At 33.9% G+C, this 22,464-nt stretch overlaps 1 protein-coding gene across 18 annotated transcripts in view; it reads right to left on the minus strand.

Moving 5' to 3' along the window:
* The window catches only part of C2CD5 (C2 calcium dependent domain containing 5), a 65,205-nt gene that overhangs the window by 38,380 nt on the left and 4,361 nt on the right, over positions 1-22,464 (minus strand). For 9 of the 18 annotated variants that reach the window (XM_030456931.1, XM_030456916.1, XM_030456903.1 and 6 more), the window contains 9 exons: positions 22,041-22,127; positions 20,173-20,344; positions 19,787-19,882; positions 19,094-19,249; positions 16,538-16,736; positions 13,771-13,922; positions 10,719-10,910; positions 8,230-8,315; positions 2,485-2,593 (listed from right to left, as the gene is read on the minus strand). In XM_030456931.1, coding sequence (XP_030312791.1) covers positions 2,485-2,593; positions 8,230-8,315; positions 10,719-10,910; positions 13,771-13,922; positions 16,538-16,736; positions 19,094-19,249; positions 19,787-19,882; positions 20,173-20,344; positions 22,041-22,127 — 1,249 coding nt within the window. Of the gene's footprint in view, positions 1-2,484; positions 2,594-8,229; positions 8,316-10,718; positions 10,911-13,770; positions 13,923-14,906; positions 15,032-16,537; positions 16,737-19,093; positions 19,250-19,786; positions 19,883-20,172; positions 20,345-22,040; positions 22,128-22,464 lie in introns of those variants that run through there. The other 9 variants (XM_030456973.1, XM_030456958.1, XM_030456948.1 and 6 more) reach the window with 5 other exon arrangements.

Consider the following 22,464-nt stretch of genomic DNA (forward strand, 5'->3'; position numbering starts at 1 on the left):
CAACTATATAAATAAGGCTGTTCTCTTTCCCTAAATTATTTGCTTCATGGACACTGAACTGAAAGCTCCTACAAATTAATCATCTGAACATTCAGCTTTCCTGCTTGATATTAAATTATTCTTAGCGTTACTATTTTATACTAAAGCAACATTTTGTAATTTTAAAGAAAGCCTTTAACAACATTAAAACACGACATTGAGGCATTTGATGATAAAACAGATTTAAATTTGAAGCATGAACCTAAATATCCTACAGCATTTCTAAAAACTTCACTGAGCTGCCATAATTTCTGTCAGCATATGTAGTACTGAATGACTAGTAAAATACCTGAATTGAAACTATTCCAGTCTAGCAGTTTGTATGATCTTGTGTTACCCATAATTCCGACAAAGGCTGAGTTCAAAACAGCAAATTAGTAGATCAGTTATAGGAGCAGAATAGTGAAAAAAAAACTACCAACAAGAACACAAGTGACAACACCACTCCACAGGAACTGGAAAGACACAGACAGCAGAGTTAATAAGAGGCTGAAATAGAAAGGGATAAAAGGAGCATGCTATAGCAATCTAGCACTAGGTGTGATCAAAGTGTACAGTATAAAGCATTTATTTTCTTATTATGTTCTCAATCTACCTTCAAATCTTTCCTCTTCTACATTTTCCTGTTTATCATTTGCCAGTTTGTTTCCTTTAAATTTTACAGACTCATTTGACTCAAATGCTTATTATGATCATCACTACTTGAGAAATTATTTTCTTCACCTTCCCGCCCATAAACATGTGCCTTCATTCCAATGTTTTTTCCATTATTTTGTAATATACCAAAATCAAATTATCATGCATCTTACATCCACTTGCCAGGAGCAATCTACAAGTCCCCAAAGAACACTGCAAAGATTCACTTTGCTCTGTGAATATGCATCTCTGTCTCATCGTATTTCCTATCTTGCTTTCAGCTGGTAAAAAATAAAGGACTGCATAATTTAATAAATTAATTTTTTAAATGGTTGATGTTTTATTTAAAACTTGTTGCGTTTTTTCATTTTTTCTTAAATAAAATTATCACGCAGAAGGTTTTGCACAGAAGTGACCTGTAGCAGAAACCTGCTGAAAATGCAAAATGCAAAGCCTAATACAACTGTGTGGCAAAGAAAGGGAAGACCCACATAAAAATAATACTTTGATATTTCTCTTAATCTTCTCTTTGGTGTGTAGAGAAATCTTTCAAACAGGAAAAAAAAGAAAATCAGTGTGTACTCATATGCTTTTTAAAAAATCCCTTAAAGTTTTATTTAAAACTTGTTGGGTTTTTTCATTTTGTCTTAGATAAAATTATCACGCAGAAGGTTTTGCACAGAAGTGACCTGCAGCAGAAACCTGATGAAAATGCAAAATGCAAAGCCTAATACAATTGTGTGGCAAAGAAAGGGAAGACCCACATAAAAATTATACTTTAATATTTCTCTTAATCTTCTCTTTGATGTGTAGAGAAATCTTTCAAACAGGAAAAAAAAGAAAATCAGTGTGTACTCATATGCTTTTTAAAAAATCCCTTAAAGTAGGGGGTTTTAATTCAATTTAAGTTGCACGTTTTATTTCATGTTGCCAGGTTTTTGATTCTTTAAATCAGTAACAATCTACTTGCTTACAGAATTACTTGCCTTGGGTCACATGAAGAAGAAAGAAATTGAAAATAATTTTTTTTTCAATTGCTTTGAAAGATGCATGAGCACAAACTTTATTTTATTACTCCTGACTAGTGCATGCAAAACCACTACAGGTGCTATTTTTTTACTCTCCTCTGTCTGCATTTTTAAGTGTGCTGTTAACTCCAAATTTTTAAGGAGCATTCCTCAGCTTGTCTCAGTGAATATAACAACAAAGTCTTCAGAGTCACTTAAATCTGATGTCAGAACTAGGACATGCAAAATACACATGTTCCAGTACTGGATTTCTCAGGTAAATATTAAATAAAATTTTTAAAGTACTGTTTAGTTTATGTTTTTAAGAACAGACACAACACTGTAAAGGTTTTAGCAAAGGAGGTTAAAAACATGTATTCAGTTAAATTGTAGTCTAATGTCATTATGGATTTCAAGGAGCTGAAAACTGGAAAATATTCATAGTTAAGATGAAGGATTTAACTTATTGTTTGAATGGAAAACTTACATCAAGTTTTAATATTAAAAAAACTGTAAAAAGATAATTAAACTCTTAATAAATCAAAAACTATTTTAGAGCAAAGTGACTGGATTCAAAGCAGTTTTCATTAACTTGCTGAAAAGTTGCTCACTATAAACATATCTTCTGAGTGACTATTAGCTTTCAAGCTTACATGACTGTCTGAAAAAATATCGGGTTTAATATGCAATAGATTTGTAGCTATTCAAATACTGATATATAAGAAGGTGACAAAGATTAGAGGCACATGATCATTACGACTGGACTTAGGCAAGGAAGCTGTTCTCATGTTAACAAACATACCAGGATTGTGAATGCGATCCAGGAGCTTCACAGACCGGGCACTGACAACACCACCAACGTGGACAAGAAAGCCTGGTGGAAAGGTCGTCAAGGTAAAAAATGGAAATTCCTGTTTTGATTAAAAACAAACATCAAATGATTGCTTACCAACAATTTCTGAATGCCAATAAACATGCACAGAATTGACAATTTTCCTGAAATACAAGCAAAGCGGTTACATTTGGCCAAACATGTCCTTCAGGCTTACTAAGCACTACGTCATCATCCATGTTCAAATACCCATATTATAACAAAAGCAGAGATTTTACATAAAATGAGACCACTTTCCCCCATAGAGTTGTATCTCAGCACAGTATTAATACATAATCAAAACTTTACACATTAGAGTTAACAAAGTCTCTACTGGTCCACTTTTGGGATGGCAGCTGAACAACATAATTCTACCTTTATTAATTGATATAAAATAGAGGACCGTGTTTCTCAAATTTTTAAGTCTTAGCGTTAACAACTGACTGCAGTTTGATCCTGAAGCACAGGGTAAAACAAACTGTAATCTTGCAAGAATCATGAATGTCTTATTACACCAAAACACACATAAATAATAATAACAGGTTGCTCTGCTAGTGCCATAAGCTCTAAACATAACAAGTAATTATGAATCTTCTGCAATAAAGCATGTCTTGAAAATACAACTGTAAGCTCTTATATTGACTTCCAATTTATTTGCATAGATTAGTTTTCATCAAGTCATCATTACAATGAAGAATTAGTATGTTTCAGCCACTACTCAAAAATCTAGTTCATACAAGAGGCAAAGTAATTGTAACACTATTTTTCATGACACACATAATGAAATAAGACACTCATGTTCAAAGGTGGTGAACCCAAAACTGGAAGATCATCTTTTCTAAAGACATTCAATAGAGTTTCTAATACGCACATGATAGGACACTCATGGGGGAAAGGCAACAGATGTTTGATCATCAATTATAAATGTACAGAGGTAAAAAAACACAAGGAAAAGAAAAATCATGCAATCATAGTTATTAGGATGATTGGTTAAAGGAAAACATAAACACTGTAATTTTATATGAGAGAAAGTATGGATTCCTTTCTCACATACTTGAAACACTTGCAACAGTACAGTTCCACTCAGCTTCTACCTGAACAGTGTTCATGCTGCAGATTAAGTAAGGATCACAGTTCTTCCAGCAATACATGGCATGAAAAGTCCTCTTAAACTAGAGCCCAATGTAGATTTAAAAATCAACATTCTAAATTCTTATCCCCCTTTATATTAGAACTCTTAAAACTTTTTAAAGGTCCTAGAAACTTGGAAGTTTTCTGTATTGTCCTTTGGCTTAAACTTTGAAATCAGCAAACAACCAGAAAAAAACCAAAACAAACCATTAACAGCCAAAACCCCACCAAACCTGCAGTTATGCCTTATGACATAATCAAAAGGCAGAAAGGTTTAACAATTAGACTCTGCAAACCTGCTTGACTATTCTGTCTGCAGGAGCACTGATGGATCTTTAGCGACGACTACAGAAAAGATTCCCTCAGAAGGTTCTAGGAGATGACAAAGTGCTTTGCAGGTTTTCAGAACAGTCTGAAAGCTATGACTACAAAACAGTCTGAACTTCTTTTCTGGATGTCTTTCATGCCAAAAAAAAGGAAATAGATAGTATATCTACACTTTGTTAGAACCCTCTTGCACTGTGGCCCTGGTAGTGTCAACAGTTCTACAATTCACAAGTATAATGATAATATTTGGCCTTTCATAATTCTGTGACACTCATTCTGCATGACTTTTATTTAAATATATAACATACATGTTTATCCTGTTGTTTGTATATAATTATCCCACATTAATGACATTAAAAATAATTAACTCTCCCCAAACTATAGAAATCAATAAAAAGTCTACTCCATAGGAAATTCCATTAATGGAATTAATGCTATTTTTTATATTTTATACATACATATGCATACATTGCCCTGAAGCAGTAAGCGAACGAAGTGAACAATACTCCATGCTTTAAAGCATAAGCAAATCCAATGCTTTTTAATATAAATTAAGATTCAGAAATTACCTTCAATTTTTCTTCATTTTTATAAGGCTGTGTAATCCAAGTATTTTAACATGTTCAGATTTGTTTGATTCCTTACACTCCAAACCAGGAATAAAGCTTTAAACTAACAATATTGCTTCATCTCAATCAATATACCAATAGTTGCAAGTCTATATTATGGTACATGCTAAAATTAAACCAATTTCCTTAATTTTAGGCACAGACAAGTCAGAGCAACTAACTCACTAAACCATTCTGACATGCTCTTATTCCATTAACTGTGTCCCATTTATTTTGAATCAGATGGAAATCCATCACTTTGTGTGATATCTTTCCCCCCCTCTTTTTTTATGTTTATTTAGAGATTTGGGGTTTTTTAGTAAATTATACAAAAACAAGCTCCAGCTTCAATTATATGTGGTAATGTGTAATACTTCAAAATTATAAAGCTATAGTTATTGCATGGAAAACTGAGATTCAGTAGGAACCAGACACAGTGTTTCTGAGTTACAACTGCCTCTATTCATCCACTGCAAATTAGAGTATCTTTACATCAAGGTAATGCAAGTGGAGAATTCCTGTGTGTGAGAAGATACAATCATCTCAGTCTGCACACTACAACTGAAGATGATCAATCACTTTACCATTACCAGTTCACAACACCATTTCACAGTCATTGACTGGCATACACCCTGAAAGAACTGTTGCTGGTTTAATCCTTGCAACTACACAGAGATTCTGAAATTGGCATTTGGGCACAGTTTGATAAGGTTACATAAAATTCTCATCAATATTTGTTTAATACAAGCTTTTAAAATGCTTGTGTGTGCGCATACATGTATTGCTAGTATTCTTTTTCAACTACATTTCATACAAAGACACACAAAATAATGAAAAAGCACATGGGGCAAGGCTACACACACGTATCATTTGGTGTTAGTGCCAGTTGAAACAATTCTTAGATTCCCTTCCAGCCATTCAGTCATTCCCATTGTTGTATCACTCCCTCAGATAATGATCATAATGCTCAGGTATGTTCACAGAGCTTTTGGGGCTGAACCAGAGCATGGAACTGGTCCACATTGAAATACTGCTTGTTTCCTGGTTGAATTATTTTTATTCCAAGGACATATACTGTGCAATCTTACAAGGTGGCCAAACAATCTTAATTTTTTTTTTTTCAACTGAACTGAGGGGATGGGCTGGATGACAACAAGAAGTCACTGGAAGGAAAAGTTGTTCAAATCAGCAATTCAGCCAAAAGATCACACAGAGAACTGCACACTAACACAACAGTTATCTAGCAGTGCCCTTCAGAAATAAAGATCAACAGATCTCCATTTTGAAAAGGCAGCAGTAAAGATCTCAAGCACTTGCAAAAGGCAAACGTGGAGAAATAAAACAGCATTTGTCCAAGTTGAGGTCAACAGAGATACAAAATTCCATCAAGAGCAGCATTTGGACTTTTCTATAAAAACACAGGCTGTTTTTTTATCAGTAAAGTAAGTTCAAACTTTCCCACAAGTGCAAAGATAGCATATACATATACAGACAAAAATAACAGACAAAGCTGTTCTGTAGTTACACTTCCTATCAACAGGCATCCTGTGAATTGCTGAAGATATATTAATGTACAACGTAACAGGTATGTGAGTCTTCCACAGCTGGTATATTTTCCCAGAAGAAATAAAGTAGTATTGCCCTTACAACAAAATCTGTTCCCTTCTGCAATTAGGGTTATTTAAGTAACACATTAAAAACCAATTTGATGAAAAAAAGCTGTGGAGACATCCCACAAATAAACGGATTTCTGATTTGCCACATTACCACATACCCATATAAACTGAATTAAGACTCAAAAGAACTTACTATCTATCTAACACATTAGGAAATACATCCTATGTCTTGAATTTATTTTTGTTTTCCCAAATAAGTACTATCCTAACTAATTCTAACAAGTAAATAGAGTGTATTATGTGTGCAATATTAAAATTTATGTGTGCAATATTTTGTTAAAACAGACAAAATAAGTGTTATTCATTCTAAGTAAGTAAATCAACCTTAAAGTAACCATAACAGGTAACCATAACAAAAACATATCCAATATTCAATTTTCTGAAAGAATGAACATATTTTTTGTATCAATTTACAGCCCATATGCTTTGCTACATCATCATCGATAACAGACCCAATACATTTCCATCCCATTTTACAAGGTTTTTTTTCCCACTAGACTATACACAGGCCTTACCAAAACAATGTGCAGGTAATTCAAGCTCTGAAAATATATTAAGTGGTCTTACTTCACATTTTTAATTGGTTTTAAAATGCTTCCTAAGGAAATATAATTTCTGTACAACATAAAGCTATTAAGTGTCTATAATGCTAGCAAAATCAAAGGCAAACAAATAAAAGGCTCATTTTAAACCATTTTTTTCAAACTAAAACATCTGCAGCAAAAAGCAATGGATTTGAGTTTAAAGAAATTAAAATTTTAACTGCAATGTATCAACATGCAAAATACTAAGCAAAATATGCCAGTCTGATAAATAAATGCTCTTAAAATCAGAAATATTTTAAAAATCCTACATAAACAAGATTTTTAAAAAATCTTGCAAAATCTCAAAATAAAAATATTTCAAACCACTGTCTAGAAACCCTAAAGACAAAAGAAAAAAAAAAAGCTACAAAGAGTCACACAATGTTTTAGAATATACCCGCCTTCTACAGAACCTATGAGGCGATCCTCCCTTAGCAATGGATAACACAAAAAATGAGAAGAGAATCATCCACTTACTCAAAATAGTAGTTACTCACATATTACACAGATATAGTGGATTTTAACAAATGTATATGGCTCTGTGTAAACAGTTCACGTGGTCAGAAATTGTAATGACACTACAATTTATTTCTGAATAGGAAAACATTCACATTTCTGCCTTCAAGACACCACACTAACAATATTTTGACAAAAGCAGCTGTGTTTAATCTTAATAAAGAAAGAAAGTTGTAAGGACTCCTTAGAAAATTTAAATATGAATTAAAACCAAATTTTATTATATGGTCTACTCAGCATAATAACAATGGCATTTTCAATCCTATAGAGGTTTTTCAAGATGTGTATCTACAAAGCCTTCTCATTGCTTGGGAAGTGGTTTAAATTACCATTTTTAAAGGCTCCATGCACACCATTCCATGTAGCAGAACAAAAACTAAGTTAGGCACCAACTCTATTTCTCAAAACTGAAAGTTTTCACAGTTAAAAATGGGATTTTCACCTTGTTTCAAGCTACTCCAGTATTCTGAATTTGGCGTCTGTAAAAACTTAACTAAATAAATGATGGTAAAACATTAAGTTTATAGATGCATCACTAACACAGAGACCAAAAAGCAGTAATTTATGGTATAACTGTTTCTTCTAAAACCAAATGTCAACATTTGAGTGCTGTGCACATTACAGTTATTTGCTTCAGTTTTCTCAATTCTTTAATAATATGTTAAAATTTAAATACATTTTTGTATAGAAGGGCTATTAAATATTCAACATTTTCAGTAAGTTTTCAGACCAAAGAATAATGCATAATTTTAAACAAGAAGTAACAGGAAACATTCAACTAACTGAAGCTAAATTTTCACTTTAGGTCACAAGCACAATTATAAAAAGCCTTACCCTTTGCTCCAGAGCGGATTGAGTCTGTTGTCTTAAAAGAGTTTTAAATGGCCCCCCTTCTTTTCCAGCACTCCCACTGCCCATTCCTGAAGAGTGTCAGTACAAATGACATTCAAAGAAACATATATTATAATTTGCAATCAAACTTTGATTTAAAAATATGTAAGTTACTGAAAAGTCATATTTTCCCCATAACTTTAATTTTCAGGAAAAAAAAAAGTTGGGGATCAGATTTTAATTTGAGCTGGGGAAGGTGTTTTGGGGTTGGATTTTGACATGACTACCAGGCAATTTTTAACATTTCCACAAAAAAATTCTGATGAAAGATCTTTTTTTCTGTCAACCTGAATTTCATGTGGCTTCAAAATCCAAAGATTTAAAGATCAGGGCTTGCAATTCTTTCCCATGACACAACTTTTTTTTTTTTTTTTTTTTTACTTTTTTTTTACTTTTTTCTTGTTAGTATTGGGAGTTTTGCCTATGATTTCAATATAGATCTACCTTTTCTACCTTTCACAGAAAGTTACTACATAATCAGATTTTCTGCCCTTCTCAAAAAGGGCTGCAATGTCACTATTAATTCCACACTGATGAATGGTGCCTCTGTGCCAGATTACTCTCTAGTCAAGTATCTCTCTCCATTCTCATTACCACTTTCAAAATAAAAATAAGAATACAAGTCTAGCTTTCTGAGTGTTTCAGAGTAACTAAATCACCTTCCTAACCACTGAGAAGAGATTGCACACATAGTTACAGAAGTAGTTATATAATGCATGAGTGAGACCTAAAAGCGAATTGCAAGGGAATGCCCATCCTTTGGTTTGAAATATCTGACAAAAATTACTAATTATTTTTATTTTCTTAAATATTTATGCAATGAAATGTTCATCTGATTCATTCAAAAAAGCTAAGAACTACTGCTCAGCATTTAAAACTGCCACACTTGTTTAATTGCTGTATTTTCACAGATAACAAGCAGAATATCTCTAAATTATACTACGAAAAAACCCTCAGATTTTGCATAATACATGTTATTCTCTCTTTCCTTCTTTTGAATGTTTTACTACTATCCCTACCTCCCAATATAGTAGCTTTTCTGAAGAGATATAAAATTCTGCCAGATAAACAAATACCTTTGATACTGAATTACCTGTTATCAAGGACTTGTACTCTTAACTGAGTGTGTTGAGATGCAGGTTACATGTATAACAACACGTTATTTTGTTAGACATCACAAAAGTAAAAAATAAACTCATACTAAGATTGTATTTTTCCTAAAGTAAACACAATGCTGGTGATTCAGATTTTCTTGGTAGCATTTCATGCCTAAAAATACACTACCATTAGTACTACTTGTATCTAACCCCATCAGTGCTACCTGACAAAGCAAAAGAAAACAACTAAGTTGTATAGGAAAGCACAGGATAGAAAACAAACAAAAAAAAAGTGTCAGGAGCAGGATGAAATACAAACACCACAGTGTGAACAGTTTTGAATGAAGCCAAGATCTCCTTTTGCAGATTTTATAACATTTAAAATAACAGTTCCTTGCTAGTTTCCTTTTTTTTTCTGACTAAGCATCTAACAAATATAAATGAGATTGCACATATACATCAAAGTGCAGTTATATGTTTTAACCAAAGAATAGGATACGTGGAAGTAATACCAGACTTTCAAACGTATACTAATTTCTAACATTTTCAAAAATTACAAGGCTACCATTACCAACTAATTATAACACACTATAATTTTTAACAAGTATTTTTAGCTGTTCTTGGATAAGGAAACAAAAATATTAGTATCTGTATAGTCCCATTAAACAAAATTAAATTGCTTTTACTCTTTGGCATTGATCGTTGTCAGGGACTATACAAAATTAAATACAGACAAACACAGCATAAATACTGGACATGAAACAAACTCAAAAAATACAAACAATTTAAAACAATTTCTACAGAAAAAAGCAGTAATATCAACTATTCAATTTAAATCCATGAAAATAATGCATGGCAGTGAAATGGAAAAAGAGGCAGTACAAATAAAACATTTGTATGGGCTTTGTTTAAAAGATTGAAGAGCAGAGTTGCTATCCATCTGATAGCCATTATTTCAATAAATTATAAATGAATTATTGAGCAAGTGCTTGTTCCACGCAACATATAGGAACAAGAAAGTGAAGGGAATGAGGGGGATTTTAAAAAGTGAGTCATTTTAGTCCAATTAGCAAAGCAAATTTTGTGAGGAAAAAGAAGTAAGTTCTGTGGCATTAATTACATGTTTTCAACCCTGTAAGGAGTGCTGAAGCTGTTTCAAGCTTCTGGGGCAGAGCTGAGAGATGGTATGAACAGTCATGTAGCCAGCAGTTTTCAGAGGCTCATTGAACAAAAGCATAGGGTTATAGAAGGCTGTGTGTTAAAATGCCCCCGAATCAAATAACAACAACATTTTCTTCAAAGTTTGTTTAAAAGGCCATAATATATTGATCCTACCAGAAGCAGCCAGAAGCAGCTCTTCAGTGAAAGAAACACTTTTCCTCAGAACAACTGGGCTGACATGGCTAGAGTGTAGAGGGTTAAGGCTAGACCCCGAGAGGAGGAGACAGGACTTAAGATGTGGGGAATCACAAGAGAGTGTAGGGGAGCTGGGAAACAGGAAAGTCCTAGGTCTCTGTGGGGAAGGTGCTGTGGAGGAAAGTAATAGAGACAGAGAGATGTAGATTCAGAAGATGACTAAAGAAACAGACGGAAGAAATCAAAATGAAGCATTATTTTTTTCTCAAAATGAACCAGAACTTACTGCTAAATTATTTCTCAACAAAGAAAGGCATGGAATGACAATACAGCTCCACAGTGCAAATGAGAAGCATGTTCTCAAAAATCATGACCTGAGTAACTATATTTTGACAGTAATTTTTTTAAAAAGCCATGGTAATCTAGTATTTCTTTTAAATTTTATACAAAATTGATAACCAATATGGCTAAATAATAGCCTTCTCACCCCCTTAACATGATTACTTTCATTATTTAAATAGGGAAAGTTATTTTCTAGAGAAATCATGGATTTATTGTATGATTTTGAGATATAAATCTTGTAGAATTCTACGTTATCACAAAGAAAAGGAGCTCCCACCTTCTCAATTTCCTCCAAACATATGTCACATCAAAATGTATTACCTGATTAAAATACCTCATGCTTTTTGTCAGCCTGATACACTGTTACTTTGCAGTGGCATAAAGTCACTATGCATAGCAGATGTGTAACTTCAAACTACAACAAGCTTTCTCAGCACAGAATTATTTCCTCTCATGTTTAGGCCAGATATAGACCAGAATGGTTAACACAATTGTAATTGTATTTTATAAAAGACATTAAAGTCTTCCACTTAAAGAATATTAAAGTACTATTCTCCTGATCTGGAATTACTGAAAACTAAATGCTTAAGAAGCTCAAAGTTTCAATCTCCTCCATTTAGTTATTCATATTGTGAAACTGTGGTATCTGCACTCTTTTTTCAAGTTTAGTCTCCACCTCAAACAGGTGAACACAGTAGCTACCTGACTGAGAAATAATGGGCTGCAGAAACATGAGAAAATATATCATTTTCTACATGGGCCAATCTGAATAATGGCTATCTCAAATCTGACAGTGTTCAATGAATGTGCCACATGAGATGTTTGGATTTTTTATATACACATTTTTTTAAAAATACATTAACACCTCCAATTTTCACCCTGAAATATTCTAACTCAATAAACTGTCACAGGAAATTAATAGAGGCCTATCTATATACAGTGAATTTTTAAAAGAAACTTACTTAATTTGTTGTGGAAATATCTTCTGCACAACATAGTCTGGGTGAAAGGTAAAACAAACAACTCAAGCAATACTGCCTTTTTAAGCTATTAAGGCTCAAAATCTACTCTGTAACACCAAGATGCACAATTTTAAAATGCAACCAACATATCCTCTTAGGACAAGTTTCTGTAGCAAAGTTAACAGCTGCTAAAGACAGTGCTAGTAAGCAAAAGTATGCCCAATGTTAGCTTTAATACTAAAAAGATAACTAAAAAATATATCTATAAACTTCAAAAATTCCTAAAAAATAGCAGGTACCAATTACACTCTTTCAGTTCTGAAAGGATTGAAGATGAGAGGGTCTACATAACATTGACAGGACTGATATAATGTTGCTGCTTTAAAAGTGACAAATTCAGTGAGTTGCCATCTTTAGAAATAGGGAACATTTACATTTCTAAAGATGACCACCTATGTTACTTTTCAACCCTTCACATGGCAAGATCCTTACCATGAAAAAACATCAAAAGAAACAGGCTTTCAAATATTCAATAAACAAAATACATGAATTTGTGGTTGTGTGTAATAAGCACACCATTATATTCATAGGTCCTTTAAATAACTGACGATCCACAGAACAGTCATCTTTTACAGAAAAGGACACACAGACAAAAAGTGTGGGTTTGTCTGTTTCTTACTTAAAAACGGGGACAGCAAAGGTAGTAAGAAGGACAGTTTCCTAATTGGGAACAATTTTTAACAGATGTCTAAGGAATAAACTGGGTAAAATATTTACATTTGAATGCAACAGTGATTTGATCTGCTTGGAAAAATTCTTGAAAGGGGTTCTATCAAGTCAAGCTGAATCAACTACTTTAGTATTATTTTAAATTGTCTAGACTGAGGAGAGAATGCTGTGAGTTTCAAATACCACAGTTTCAAACACCATTTAAAAAGCAACTGAACTTTCATAAACAATTCTGCAACATAGTTTGTCCTACAGTAGCAAAACTTGGGGCATTGGTCACATAATGGAGAATAAACAGACAATAATTTTTTGCATTGTGCAGACATTATTACTGACATGATTCTTTCTAACCAGAAGCTGAAAAATACAGAGGGAAGAAACAACAAATTCAAGAAATTGACTGACCAATGGAGAAAGAAAAATGTACTTTTCACATGGCTGGAGTATAATTTAAGCAACTTTCAAGATGCATAGTGTGTAGGTAAAGCCATTTCTATACACCAAGAAAAATAAAAAGACATCAGCTGCTACATTTCTAGTATTGCATTTGCAAAAAGGAGTTTAAAAAAAAATCACAGAGGAATGCATACAACACACTTTAAGCACAACACGTTAGGCTTCAAGACTACATTTTTTTCATAACAGTGTCCTTAACATAATGCGGTGAGAAATGTACTCCCATGATATGTAATATGAAATGGAGGAAATAGGAAAAAGGCAATTACTTAGGACTCCCTTACTGCCCTGACACTATTTATTTTGACTTGAATACAGTGGTGTTACAAATGTAATTTTGATGTTATCCAAAATAGTGGAAATACAGGCAGGATTTAAATTTTCACCCTACAGAAATCCTTTCAAGCTTGAGGTGTGCAATTTGAAGTCTCCAATTTCCACATCATTTTGATAACTTAAAATGTCAAAAAGCAAAAAGGGGTTGAATGAAAATATAAAAAGAGAAACACAACATAAACAAAAAGTGGGTGGAAGCGCCTTACCAGTTTTGGGTGTCAAACTCAAATCTGTGTCAGAAGAAGAGGACTGTCGACTGTAGGACTTGGAAGGTGAAAAGGAATAGGTTTGGTTTTTCAGAGGGGTGGAGGGTCCTGATGAATGAGTATTGGGATTGGGATCTTCATTGAAGGGAATCCTGCCAGAAGAAGGTGGAAACATATTCAGTAATCCTGTGCCAAAGGACCTGGCTGACAGCAGCATGATCCAAACACCAGGATGGGACTGGGGCAGGGCCAGCAGCTATTCCTTAGGTGTGAGACTGGGGATGAGGCCAGAGGCAAAGAAATGCTGATTTACCCATTCAGCGTTCTACAGATTGATGCTGATAATCTACAATGAAACAATTAAGCCAAATGACAGGCATGAGATGTGACAAAAAAATTATATTTATGCAAAAGAAAAAGTTGAAAACAGTTTATGGATTAAGAATCTGGTCAAATACACAATGCTTTGAGTTAGTTTAATAAAGAAAAAATGATTTCAAATTATATTTGTGTTTATACATATTCATACATTTATGTATATACACACATATACATTTTAAGGGGGAAAAAAAAAATGTTTCCTTATCCTATAGCATCAGCAGCATGCCACAGCTAAAAACAGAGCAAAGAGGAGAATCTTTTCAGGAACAACTACATTAACAAACAGCTCATTTATGAACAGGTTGACTTACCTGCACTCTAAAACCATCTCTTCCACAAACGGCACATACCCTTCCTATGACCATTTAAAAACCTAAATACCATATCTGAATTAGGCTTGAAAGCAATTGTGACCTCCAATCAAAATGTGATTTCCTCCAATGACTGTAAAATAGTGAATGTTCCCCTAATAAATCAATTTCTTTTTACTTAATTTCTTAAGAAATAAGCATGTTAAAAAGAAACGAAGCGTGGCTTTGTGGAAGAGACTCTGAAGCACTTTCAAGAAGCTATTGCCTTTGTTTCATCAGCTGCACACAGAGTAGTTCTTCACTGACAACAGAAGGTGTCTCCATGGGAAAATGAGGGAGAAAAGATGGGTGGTACCTGCCTACACTGCCTGCCTGCCTGCCCTTTGTGACCACTGTGCCTGTGGTCTGCCTCTCCCCAGCTCTTGAATCTGAGCAGTCTCGTACCAGTGTAGATGAGAGTGGGAACAGACACAGAGAAGTTCTGAGTAAGTCGTGAGCCAGTAGCAGTGTGAATTGGGCTGTTGTGAGTCGAGCGGCATCCATGGCTTGGCGGATGAACCAGCGGAGACCTGAGAGAATTTGCAGCCAAGGTGGAAGAAAAGAAAACAATACATACAAACAGGTTGCAAAGTTATGTTTTAAATGATTTCAGGGAAGTTTAGCTAGAGGAGATCTCTTACTTAAAGCAGACTCTAAGAATTTAAATTCCTAGCATGCATGAGTCCAGATGAAATAAAAAGAAAGACAGGAACAGCTTAAGCACTAGCTTGTGAATGCATAATTGATCCTTTGGCAACATGGCATCAAGTTAGTAAAGCCAAGAATAAGAAGTATTAGTTGATTTTGCTGGCATTGAGAAACGCTACTATTTTTTGGACTAGGGTACAATGATTCTGACAATATTCATCACTAAACTGAACAAAAGCTATTTAGGGGGGTGGAATTTCCGCATTTTACTCCAAAGTAAAAATTACTGATTTATTTATGAGTGCTTTTTAAGTTGGTAACTACCAGGCCCACCTTTTTTATTATTACTATTCGCCCCTGTTATTGTATGCTGCATTGTATCCATAAGCTCTTTTGGTGGCAAATTTTTAAAATTAAGGCAAATTAAATAAGCTATGATTTGAAATAGAAAGCCATAATTTTGAGAAGCCAGAGCATGCTGATGTCTGCATGACAAAAACGCCCAATTATTACTGTAATGACAAAACAGTTCAAGTTAATGAAAATGGCTACGTCAATTAATACCTCTGGAAACTTAGCAGAAGTAGTACATTTTTTGGTGATGTTTCTCCCTGCTAGAAATTGGACCACTCTACTGAACAGAAAATAACTAATTTATCCAAGGAACAAATAGTAACAATTTGTAGAAGGCTGCAAGTATTTTCTATTAATTTGTAGAACATGTAGAAATAGCATTCAAAGGTGTTTCATGCTGCAATACATATAACAAAGACCAAGAAATTCTACCTCTCATTACAAAAAGTTTTCTCTGCAAGACCACTGTTTAACTCCACCTGTTTTGCAACAGCCCGACTTGTTTTGCAACAGTAAAAAACAAAGCACACAAGAGGGGATCAGACTACTTTAGGGTCACATTCTCTAAATCACTGACAGAATTGTCTGAATTAAAAAATTTATCATTTCTTATATGCCCAGCATAAATGCTGAAACCTGATTGTACTGAACCTGGAAAATCATGAATAGAAGGCATATTGTAAGAATCCCTCACAAAAATTTTACTGTTCAAACACACAGTCAAGGCAGAACTACTTATTAGTCAGGAAACTGCTGGATTACAACCCAAAGATATGCAATACAATTGCTATATACACTCAGAAAAGTCTTATTAAGCACGGATTACCACTCCAGCTTCTGAAGAAATAACATAAGTAATCCAAACTAAAACATCTCAAAATTGTGGAATATAGACCGAGCTGCACACAAATAAAACTACAAAAGAACAAGTTCTGGGGAAAAAAACCAAATCACACCAGTTATGTAAAACTGAATGAGTATGAAAATAGGAGAGATGAAAATTGTTTCCCTACAAACTATTAATTCATACTTACTCCTTCATTTCTTTGGATGGGGAGTTACATGCAGGTAAAAATGCTGATGTGTTACTTAGTTTATCCAACGTGCAGGCTGTTCCTATGGCTCGCACCACTAGTCCAGACTCTCCCTCCAAATCAAAACACTGCAAATAACCAACAACAGCATTTCCTCTCATTTCAAGCACCTTCAAGCCAATCTTCCTTTGCAATTCACCTACAAAACAAAAGGTGAAGAGCTCATAATTGCACTGAACTTTCCTAATCTATTTCATTATCTTTGGCTTCTCCCTTTGGAACTGCCAGCCAAGGCAGTAAAACAGGTAATAGATCCAATCTTACATAATTATGCCAAGCAGCTGGTCACAATCTCTGCCTCCTATAACATAGTTTGATATTCTTGATTTGCAGAGCTTTTTTTCCTTTTTTCTCCAACTTTATTCCAATTGCCAAAACGGCGTGTTATTTCTGAAATGTTTTTTTCTGTTTTTTATCTTCATTCATTTTTCCCTTTTGCATTTATTTAGAGAGAAAAAGAGGTGGTCAAGATGTGTGCTGGAACACACATAAGCTTCTAAATACTCTATACAGTTCAGAACAATGCAACGCCTTTGAAATCCATGTGGATAGGCAGCTTTAATTTTTTATTGAAAAAATTATTTAAGATATTTCATCCTAATTCATATTTTTTCCTCTTTTAAAATAAAGGGTGGTTAAATGGCAGCCTCATCTACAAAATGTAACACCAAATAAACAAAATAAAGTAGTACATACACCACTCTCACTGCAAACACAAAGATTGCCACTTCTCTTGTATTAGCTGCACACAAAGACTGGAATACTCTAACTACAGGAGTAGAGTCTGCCTTTTTAAAATTTATTTTATTTTAAAAAACAAAACTTCACTGATCTATGTAGCTAGATAAGCCTTGGTAATACTAGGTGGAAAATACAACCTCTCTTCTGGGGAAAATAGAAGGTTTTTTAAATTCTCTGTCAATAAACTGAAAAAGCCTCATTGTCACAGAGGATAGCCCAGCAGTCCCAATGTCAATAATGTTAAGAAATCAAGTGGAATGAAATGATCATTACTGCTTTCTAGAAGCTCAGTTTTAGAATTAACAGAACAGGTTCCTATTGTAAAATTTTTACCAGAGGCTGAAATTGTGCCTGTACTGGTCTCAAAAAAACTCTAAGGTTAAGGCAGAGTAAGAAAATTTCTAGTTCAGTGAAAATTGCTATAGATTCCATTCAAGCTAAGGCTGAGAAGGAATTTTTTCACATACACAGCATTTAGTATGACAGAGATCTATCAAACATCCTGGGTCATTCTCAGAAGTTCGATTTCTTCAGTATGCCTTAGGTCTGGCCACCTCTAACAATGATTGCAGTGTGAAGCGTTATATTGCATGACATGAAACAGTATTGCTATGAGGTCTTTTGGGCTTTCCCTCCCAAGCACTGCCCTGATAAAAATATTAATAAAATACATTAATAAAAATGTGCTACTTTATCCACTTTCACTTTTATTCATGTAAGGCAAGGCATAAGAAGGCATTCACTTTGTAAGAAGTGAATTTATGTTAGTTACAGCAGTACTGATTATTCACATATTATTCTTCCTCAAAACATGGTTGCTCTCCTAGTGAAGATACTGAGTCACATCTCCATGATCTCTTTTATGTTGCCCCAATTACTAGAGATCTCCACAGATGCTTGCAAAACCCTCATCACTTTTTCTTTTAGTATCTTCCTTAAAACATAGCTGTATCTACAAGAAGCCTGAAAACTTTAAGAGCACACTGGAGAACTGAAACCAGCTTACCATTTAGTGGATATTCTTCACCATTTCTTTGTAACACTAACACCTTCAATTTTGTCCACCTCTGTTAATTGATTGTCTCTTGTCTTAGCACACGAGTATTCTAGAATAAGGGTGCTTTTTACTGTTCTATTGTCACTGAAAAAGGGCTGGTTCACAAGTGCTGTTTGTAAGCATCCTTTTTCCCAAAAAAAAAAAAAAAGCCTTGTGAAGATACTTGATACTGTGGAGACATCAACTGACTCAAATCACTCAACACAAGGCAATACAAACTGAGAAAGAATGAAACAATCTTAACTTCAAAAAGATGGGATGAGTAAGACTGTATTGTCTTACTGGGATGGGATGAATGCACACTCTATTTGAGGTGGTATTTGTACAGATGCTTCAAAGTGCTTCAGAGGGTGGAGTAGTTCATTATTTTAATTATGTGAGTCAAAATTCTAGTAATACTCCTCAAATGGATTAAGAACATCTTGAAGAAAGTTCCACAGGTTCCTTTGACCTTGCTAGAAACATCCAACAAATTAGATGGTACCATGGCCTCAATGAGAAGTTAAAAAATTTAATAAAAGTCTGACATATTGACTATCAGTTAGAGCAAAAGAACCTTCAAAAAAGGAAAAGACTGCAAACTGAAAAAGGAAACATAATTAATACCAAAACTCAGATACAATTTTGTCTTGAGCAAGTTATTAAGTGGCAATATTTTTAAAAGCAGCAATAACCATTGCAGCCTACATGTTTAATACCTGACATGAGTGAAATAAGTCTCTGTCTAGCTTCATTTGATGCTCTTGGTGTACGAATTCGGTCTATCCACTGGTATTCTGGGTCTTCATTAACTACAAGTTCTTCCACAAATCCATGAATTACTACTGCTCTGTAACACTTAGGAATAGATGTAGCTGTTAAAAAAAATATATATACATTAAGATGTAGGGCATGCAACTACGTAATTCGAAGAAAAACATAAAATTAGACACAAAGTGCTGTGAATGATTCCAGAGAGTAATCCACATGATTTTCTGTTAAAATGTGGACATACACAAGCAGTTTTGTTCTTGGAGCCCCTGGAACACTGCTAACTGTCCAGTTAATCAGTTACAACACATTCCATTATGAAACCTTTTTACTTTGTGCCTCTTTAGCAGGATATGCACACAAAATAGAACAATGTGCACTGAAATGCAACTTAAGAAAGGGGGTAAAAAAAAAATAAGTTATTTACATTGTTTCTAAATATGAACAGTAAAAATTTATTAAGAGAAAAAAAAGGAAATAAAATAAACAATTTTCTGCATTTGCAACTTCCTTCAATGTAATCTCCATTGGGCTTATATAAGAGCTGGTAAAAGAAGGGAAATTGCCAGAACAAGTAAAGAAAGAAAAGGAGGGGAGAAAGAAAAGTTTTCTGTTCAAATAAACTGTTTTCCTCTACTTACTGCAAAAAAATTTGACTCCACATGATGACTGTCTAAATCTGTTTAAATCATTGAAGAGATCTACTTTCACCACCACATTTATCTCCCCTCGTATACCTATCAACAAAAACCATGCAAAATTAGAAGTTGTATCACAAATGAACACACAGCTAGCCTTATTAATATTCCCTATTATCAGTAATTAATGCTGTATTTGTAATTAACTTTGTATTACCATTGAGCTAGTTTTTCTGCAAATACTACTGTTGGCTTGCTAGAACTGTTTGGTTCAACAGGCATTTCCAAGTCTAGAATTACTACAAACTACTAAAATGTTACAAAATTAAGATTATAAGAAGGAGATTACAAATCCAGCAGCACTGCCATACTAAATTAGCAAATCTTACCATGAATGGTATCATAAATTGGAAACCACCCTGAAATAACTGTAGCTGCTTCACTATAGAGTAAGGGATCAATATCTATGTACACTTTGCCAATGGCATCATTAGCACTGTAGGTATCATGATCGAGAACTGTGATCTGGAGAGGTTCATCTTGTAGCTCTTCATCATCTACCTAGAACCAAATATTAACATGGAATCAGTATTTTTTAAAAATGCAGGGAACCACTGCTGAAAAACAAATGGAAGACAGAGGAGATTTAATTACATACAGTGACCTGGCACAGACAAATCTGTAATTTTAATTTCCTGTATCTACACAGCTCATTCACTTTTTCTGATTTTATTATTCACAGACTGGTGAGATTCTGAAACCACAAATACCAGTGGGAGACAATCAGAAAAGCAAGATTACAGTGATTACACATTTTAAAATTCACATGATTTAAGTCACATTCTCTAGAGAGTTACCCATCTCCACAATACACTTTTCATTTGAAAAAAAAAAAGATAAAGTATCTCAGAGGATTACTATACTCTGCAGATATGATTATTGATGTTTTTAGCCTTCCAAACTCATCAGTGGATTTAAAGAAGACATTTTATACAACCCTCTGTAGAAATTGAGAAATTTCAGACATGCAATTATCTAGATTAATGCAATAATCAATCTGATGATACATGAACTGTTTTTTAAAACATAAATACAGGCATTCTACACCTTTTTATGTTGAGCATCAGAAACCAAGAATCAGGTTTGCTAAATGCAATGGGATGACTCATGTAAGTGTTTGCAGAATTATAACATGTAGTCTTGCAAGAAGATCAAACTACACACACACACTTCTGATGTCTTAAGCTGTTAGTGTTTTTTCCACTCTTTGAAATGTGAAATTCTTTGTGGCTCAAATCCACTTTTCCATGCAAAAAGATAGAATTTTGAGACCTGTTATTGTAAAAAATACTCTTTCAGTTTAAACACTTAGACCTCCATACAGATCAGCTCTTTGCCCTCCCCCCCCAAATTACCTCAGAAACTGCAAGATAAAAGAAAACTGATTGACCTTCAACATCACAGCACTACTTTCTGAAATAACATGGACTGCTGACTAAGAGATGGCCTAGATCAAAAATTCCCTGTTGGTTAATAATCTGCCTAATATTTCTGTTACATATTTGCTATAAAACATTCCTAATGTTACCAGCTTTTACATCACTTAGTGCATATACATATATTTACAACCATGTCTATCCTACAATATTATCTAAGAACACTACAGGTGAACCAGTGCTATACAGTTAAATGGTTTAACAGTAACTTATTTAAAATACCATTACATAATTTGTTTTAAAAGTAATTAAAAATGCAGTAACAACAACAAAAAAAATAGTAAATGCTTTTCAGGGCATAATGTCTAAGGACATCAACAAATTAGACTCTAGAAAGAAACAAGTAATTACAGGAAAATGCTAAGTGCCTTCCCTGTTACAAAAGGGGAACAGGAAAAGATAGGGTCCAATGACTGTTGTCCTCTTCATTTTTTTAATAATATTTTATTATAATCCACAATGCTATATACCCCTCACTTTCACCTCTGTCTTATCTTTTTTAGTATTACTCAGAAAACATTTGAGTTGGATCCAATCTGGCAAGCTTTTATCATTACAAACAGTCCTAAAAAGCCAATGAGACACCTTTAGCAAACAAGGTCCAACTGTAGCTAGATTTAATAAAAGGCTTCATGTGTATTAAAAAGAAACACACTTCAGTCCTCAAAACTCATTTTCTGCCTGAACTGAAATTCTCTCATTAAGGGCACCTAAAAGACAGTGTCTATATAGAGACAGGCAAACTCTTAAACAAGACTTACTTCAAATTTGAACCACTCAGAATTCCACTGAGGATTAAGTGATTTGGGATACACGTCTGTCTTAAATGTCGTATTTCCAAATTTCACCTAGAATATAAACATTCAATTATTAATAATAAATATTAAGAAATAAATTTGGAAACTCAAATTTATACATGCAAATATTTTTAAAGGCACATTTCAGTATCGACCAATCCTCAGACTAACAGACACAGTGGCTTTTTTTTATTATTGATTCACATATATCAGTAAGTAGCAGTCCCTGTAATAACACTTCCAGTAAAATGCTCCCACTATTAAAACTGTTTCCCTTCTCCATCTCTTGAGAGATAAAAATACCACTTATATTGTCTATTCAGAGACACTTGGCATACTCTCTCTGCCTTCTGTTTAGAAATATTGAAAACAAAAGTATTCTAGCTAA

Source organism: Calypte anna, chromosome 1 (genome assembly GCF_003957555.1).
Source record: "Calypte anna isolate BGI_N300 chromosome 1, bCalAnn1_v1.p, whole genome shotgun sequence".
Classification (NCBI taxonomy): Eukaryota; Metazoa; Chordata; class Aves; order Apodiformes; family Trochilidae; genus Calypte; species Calypte anna.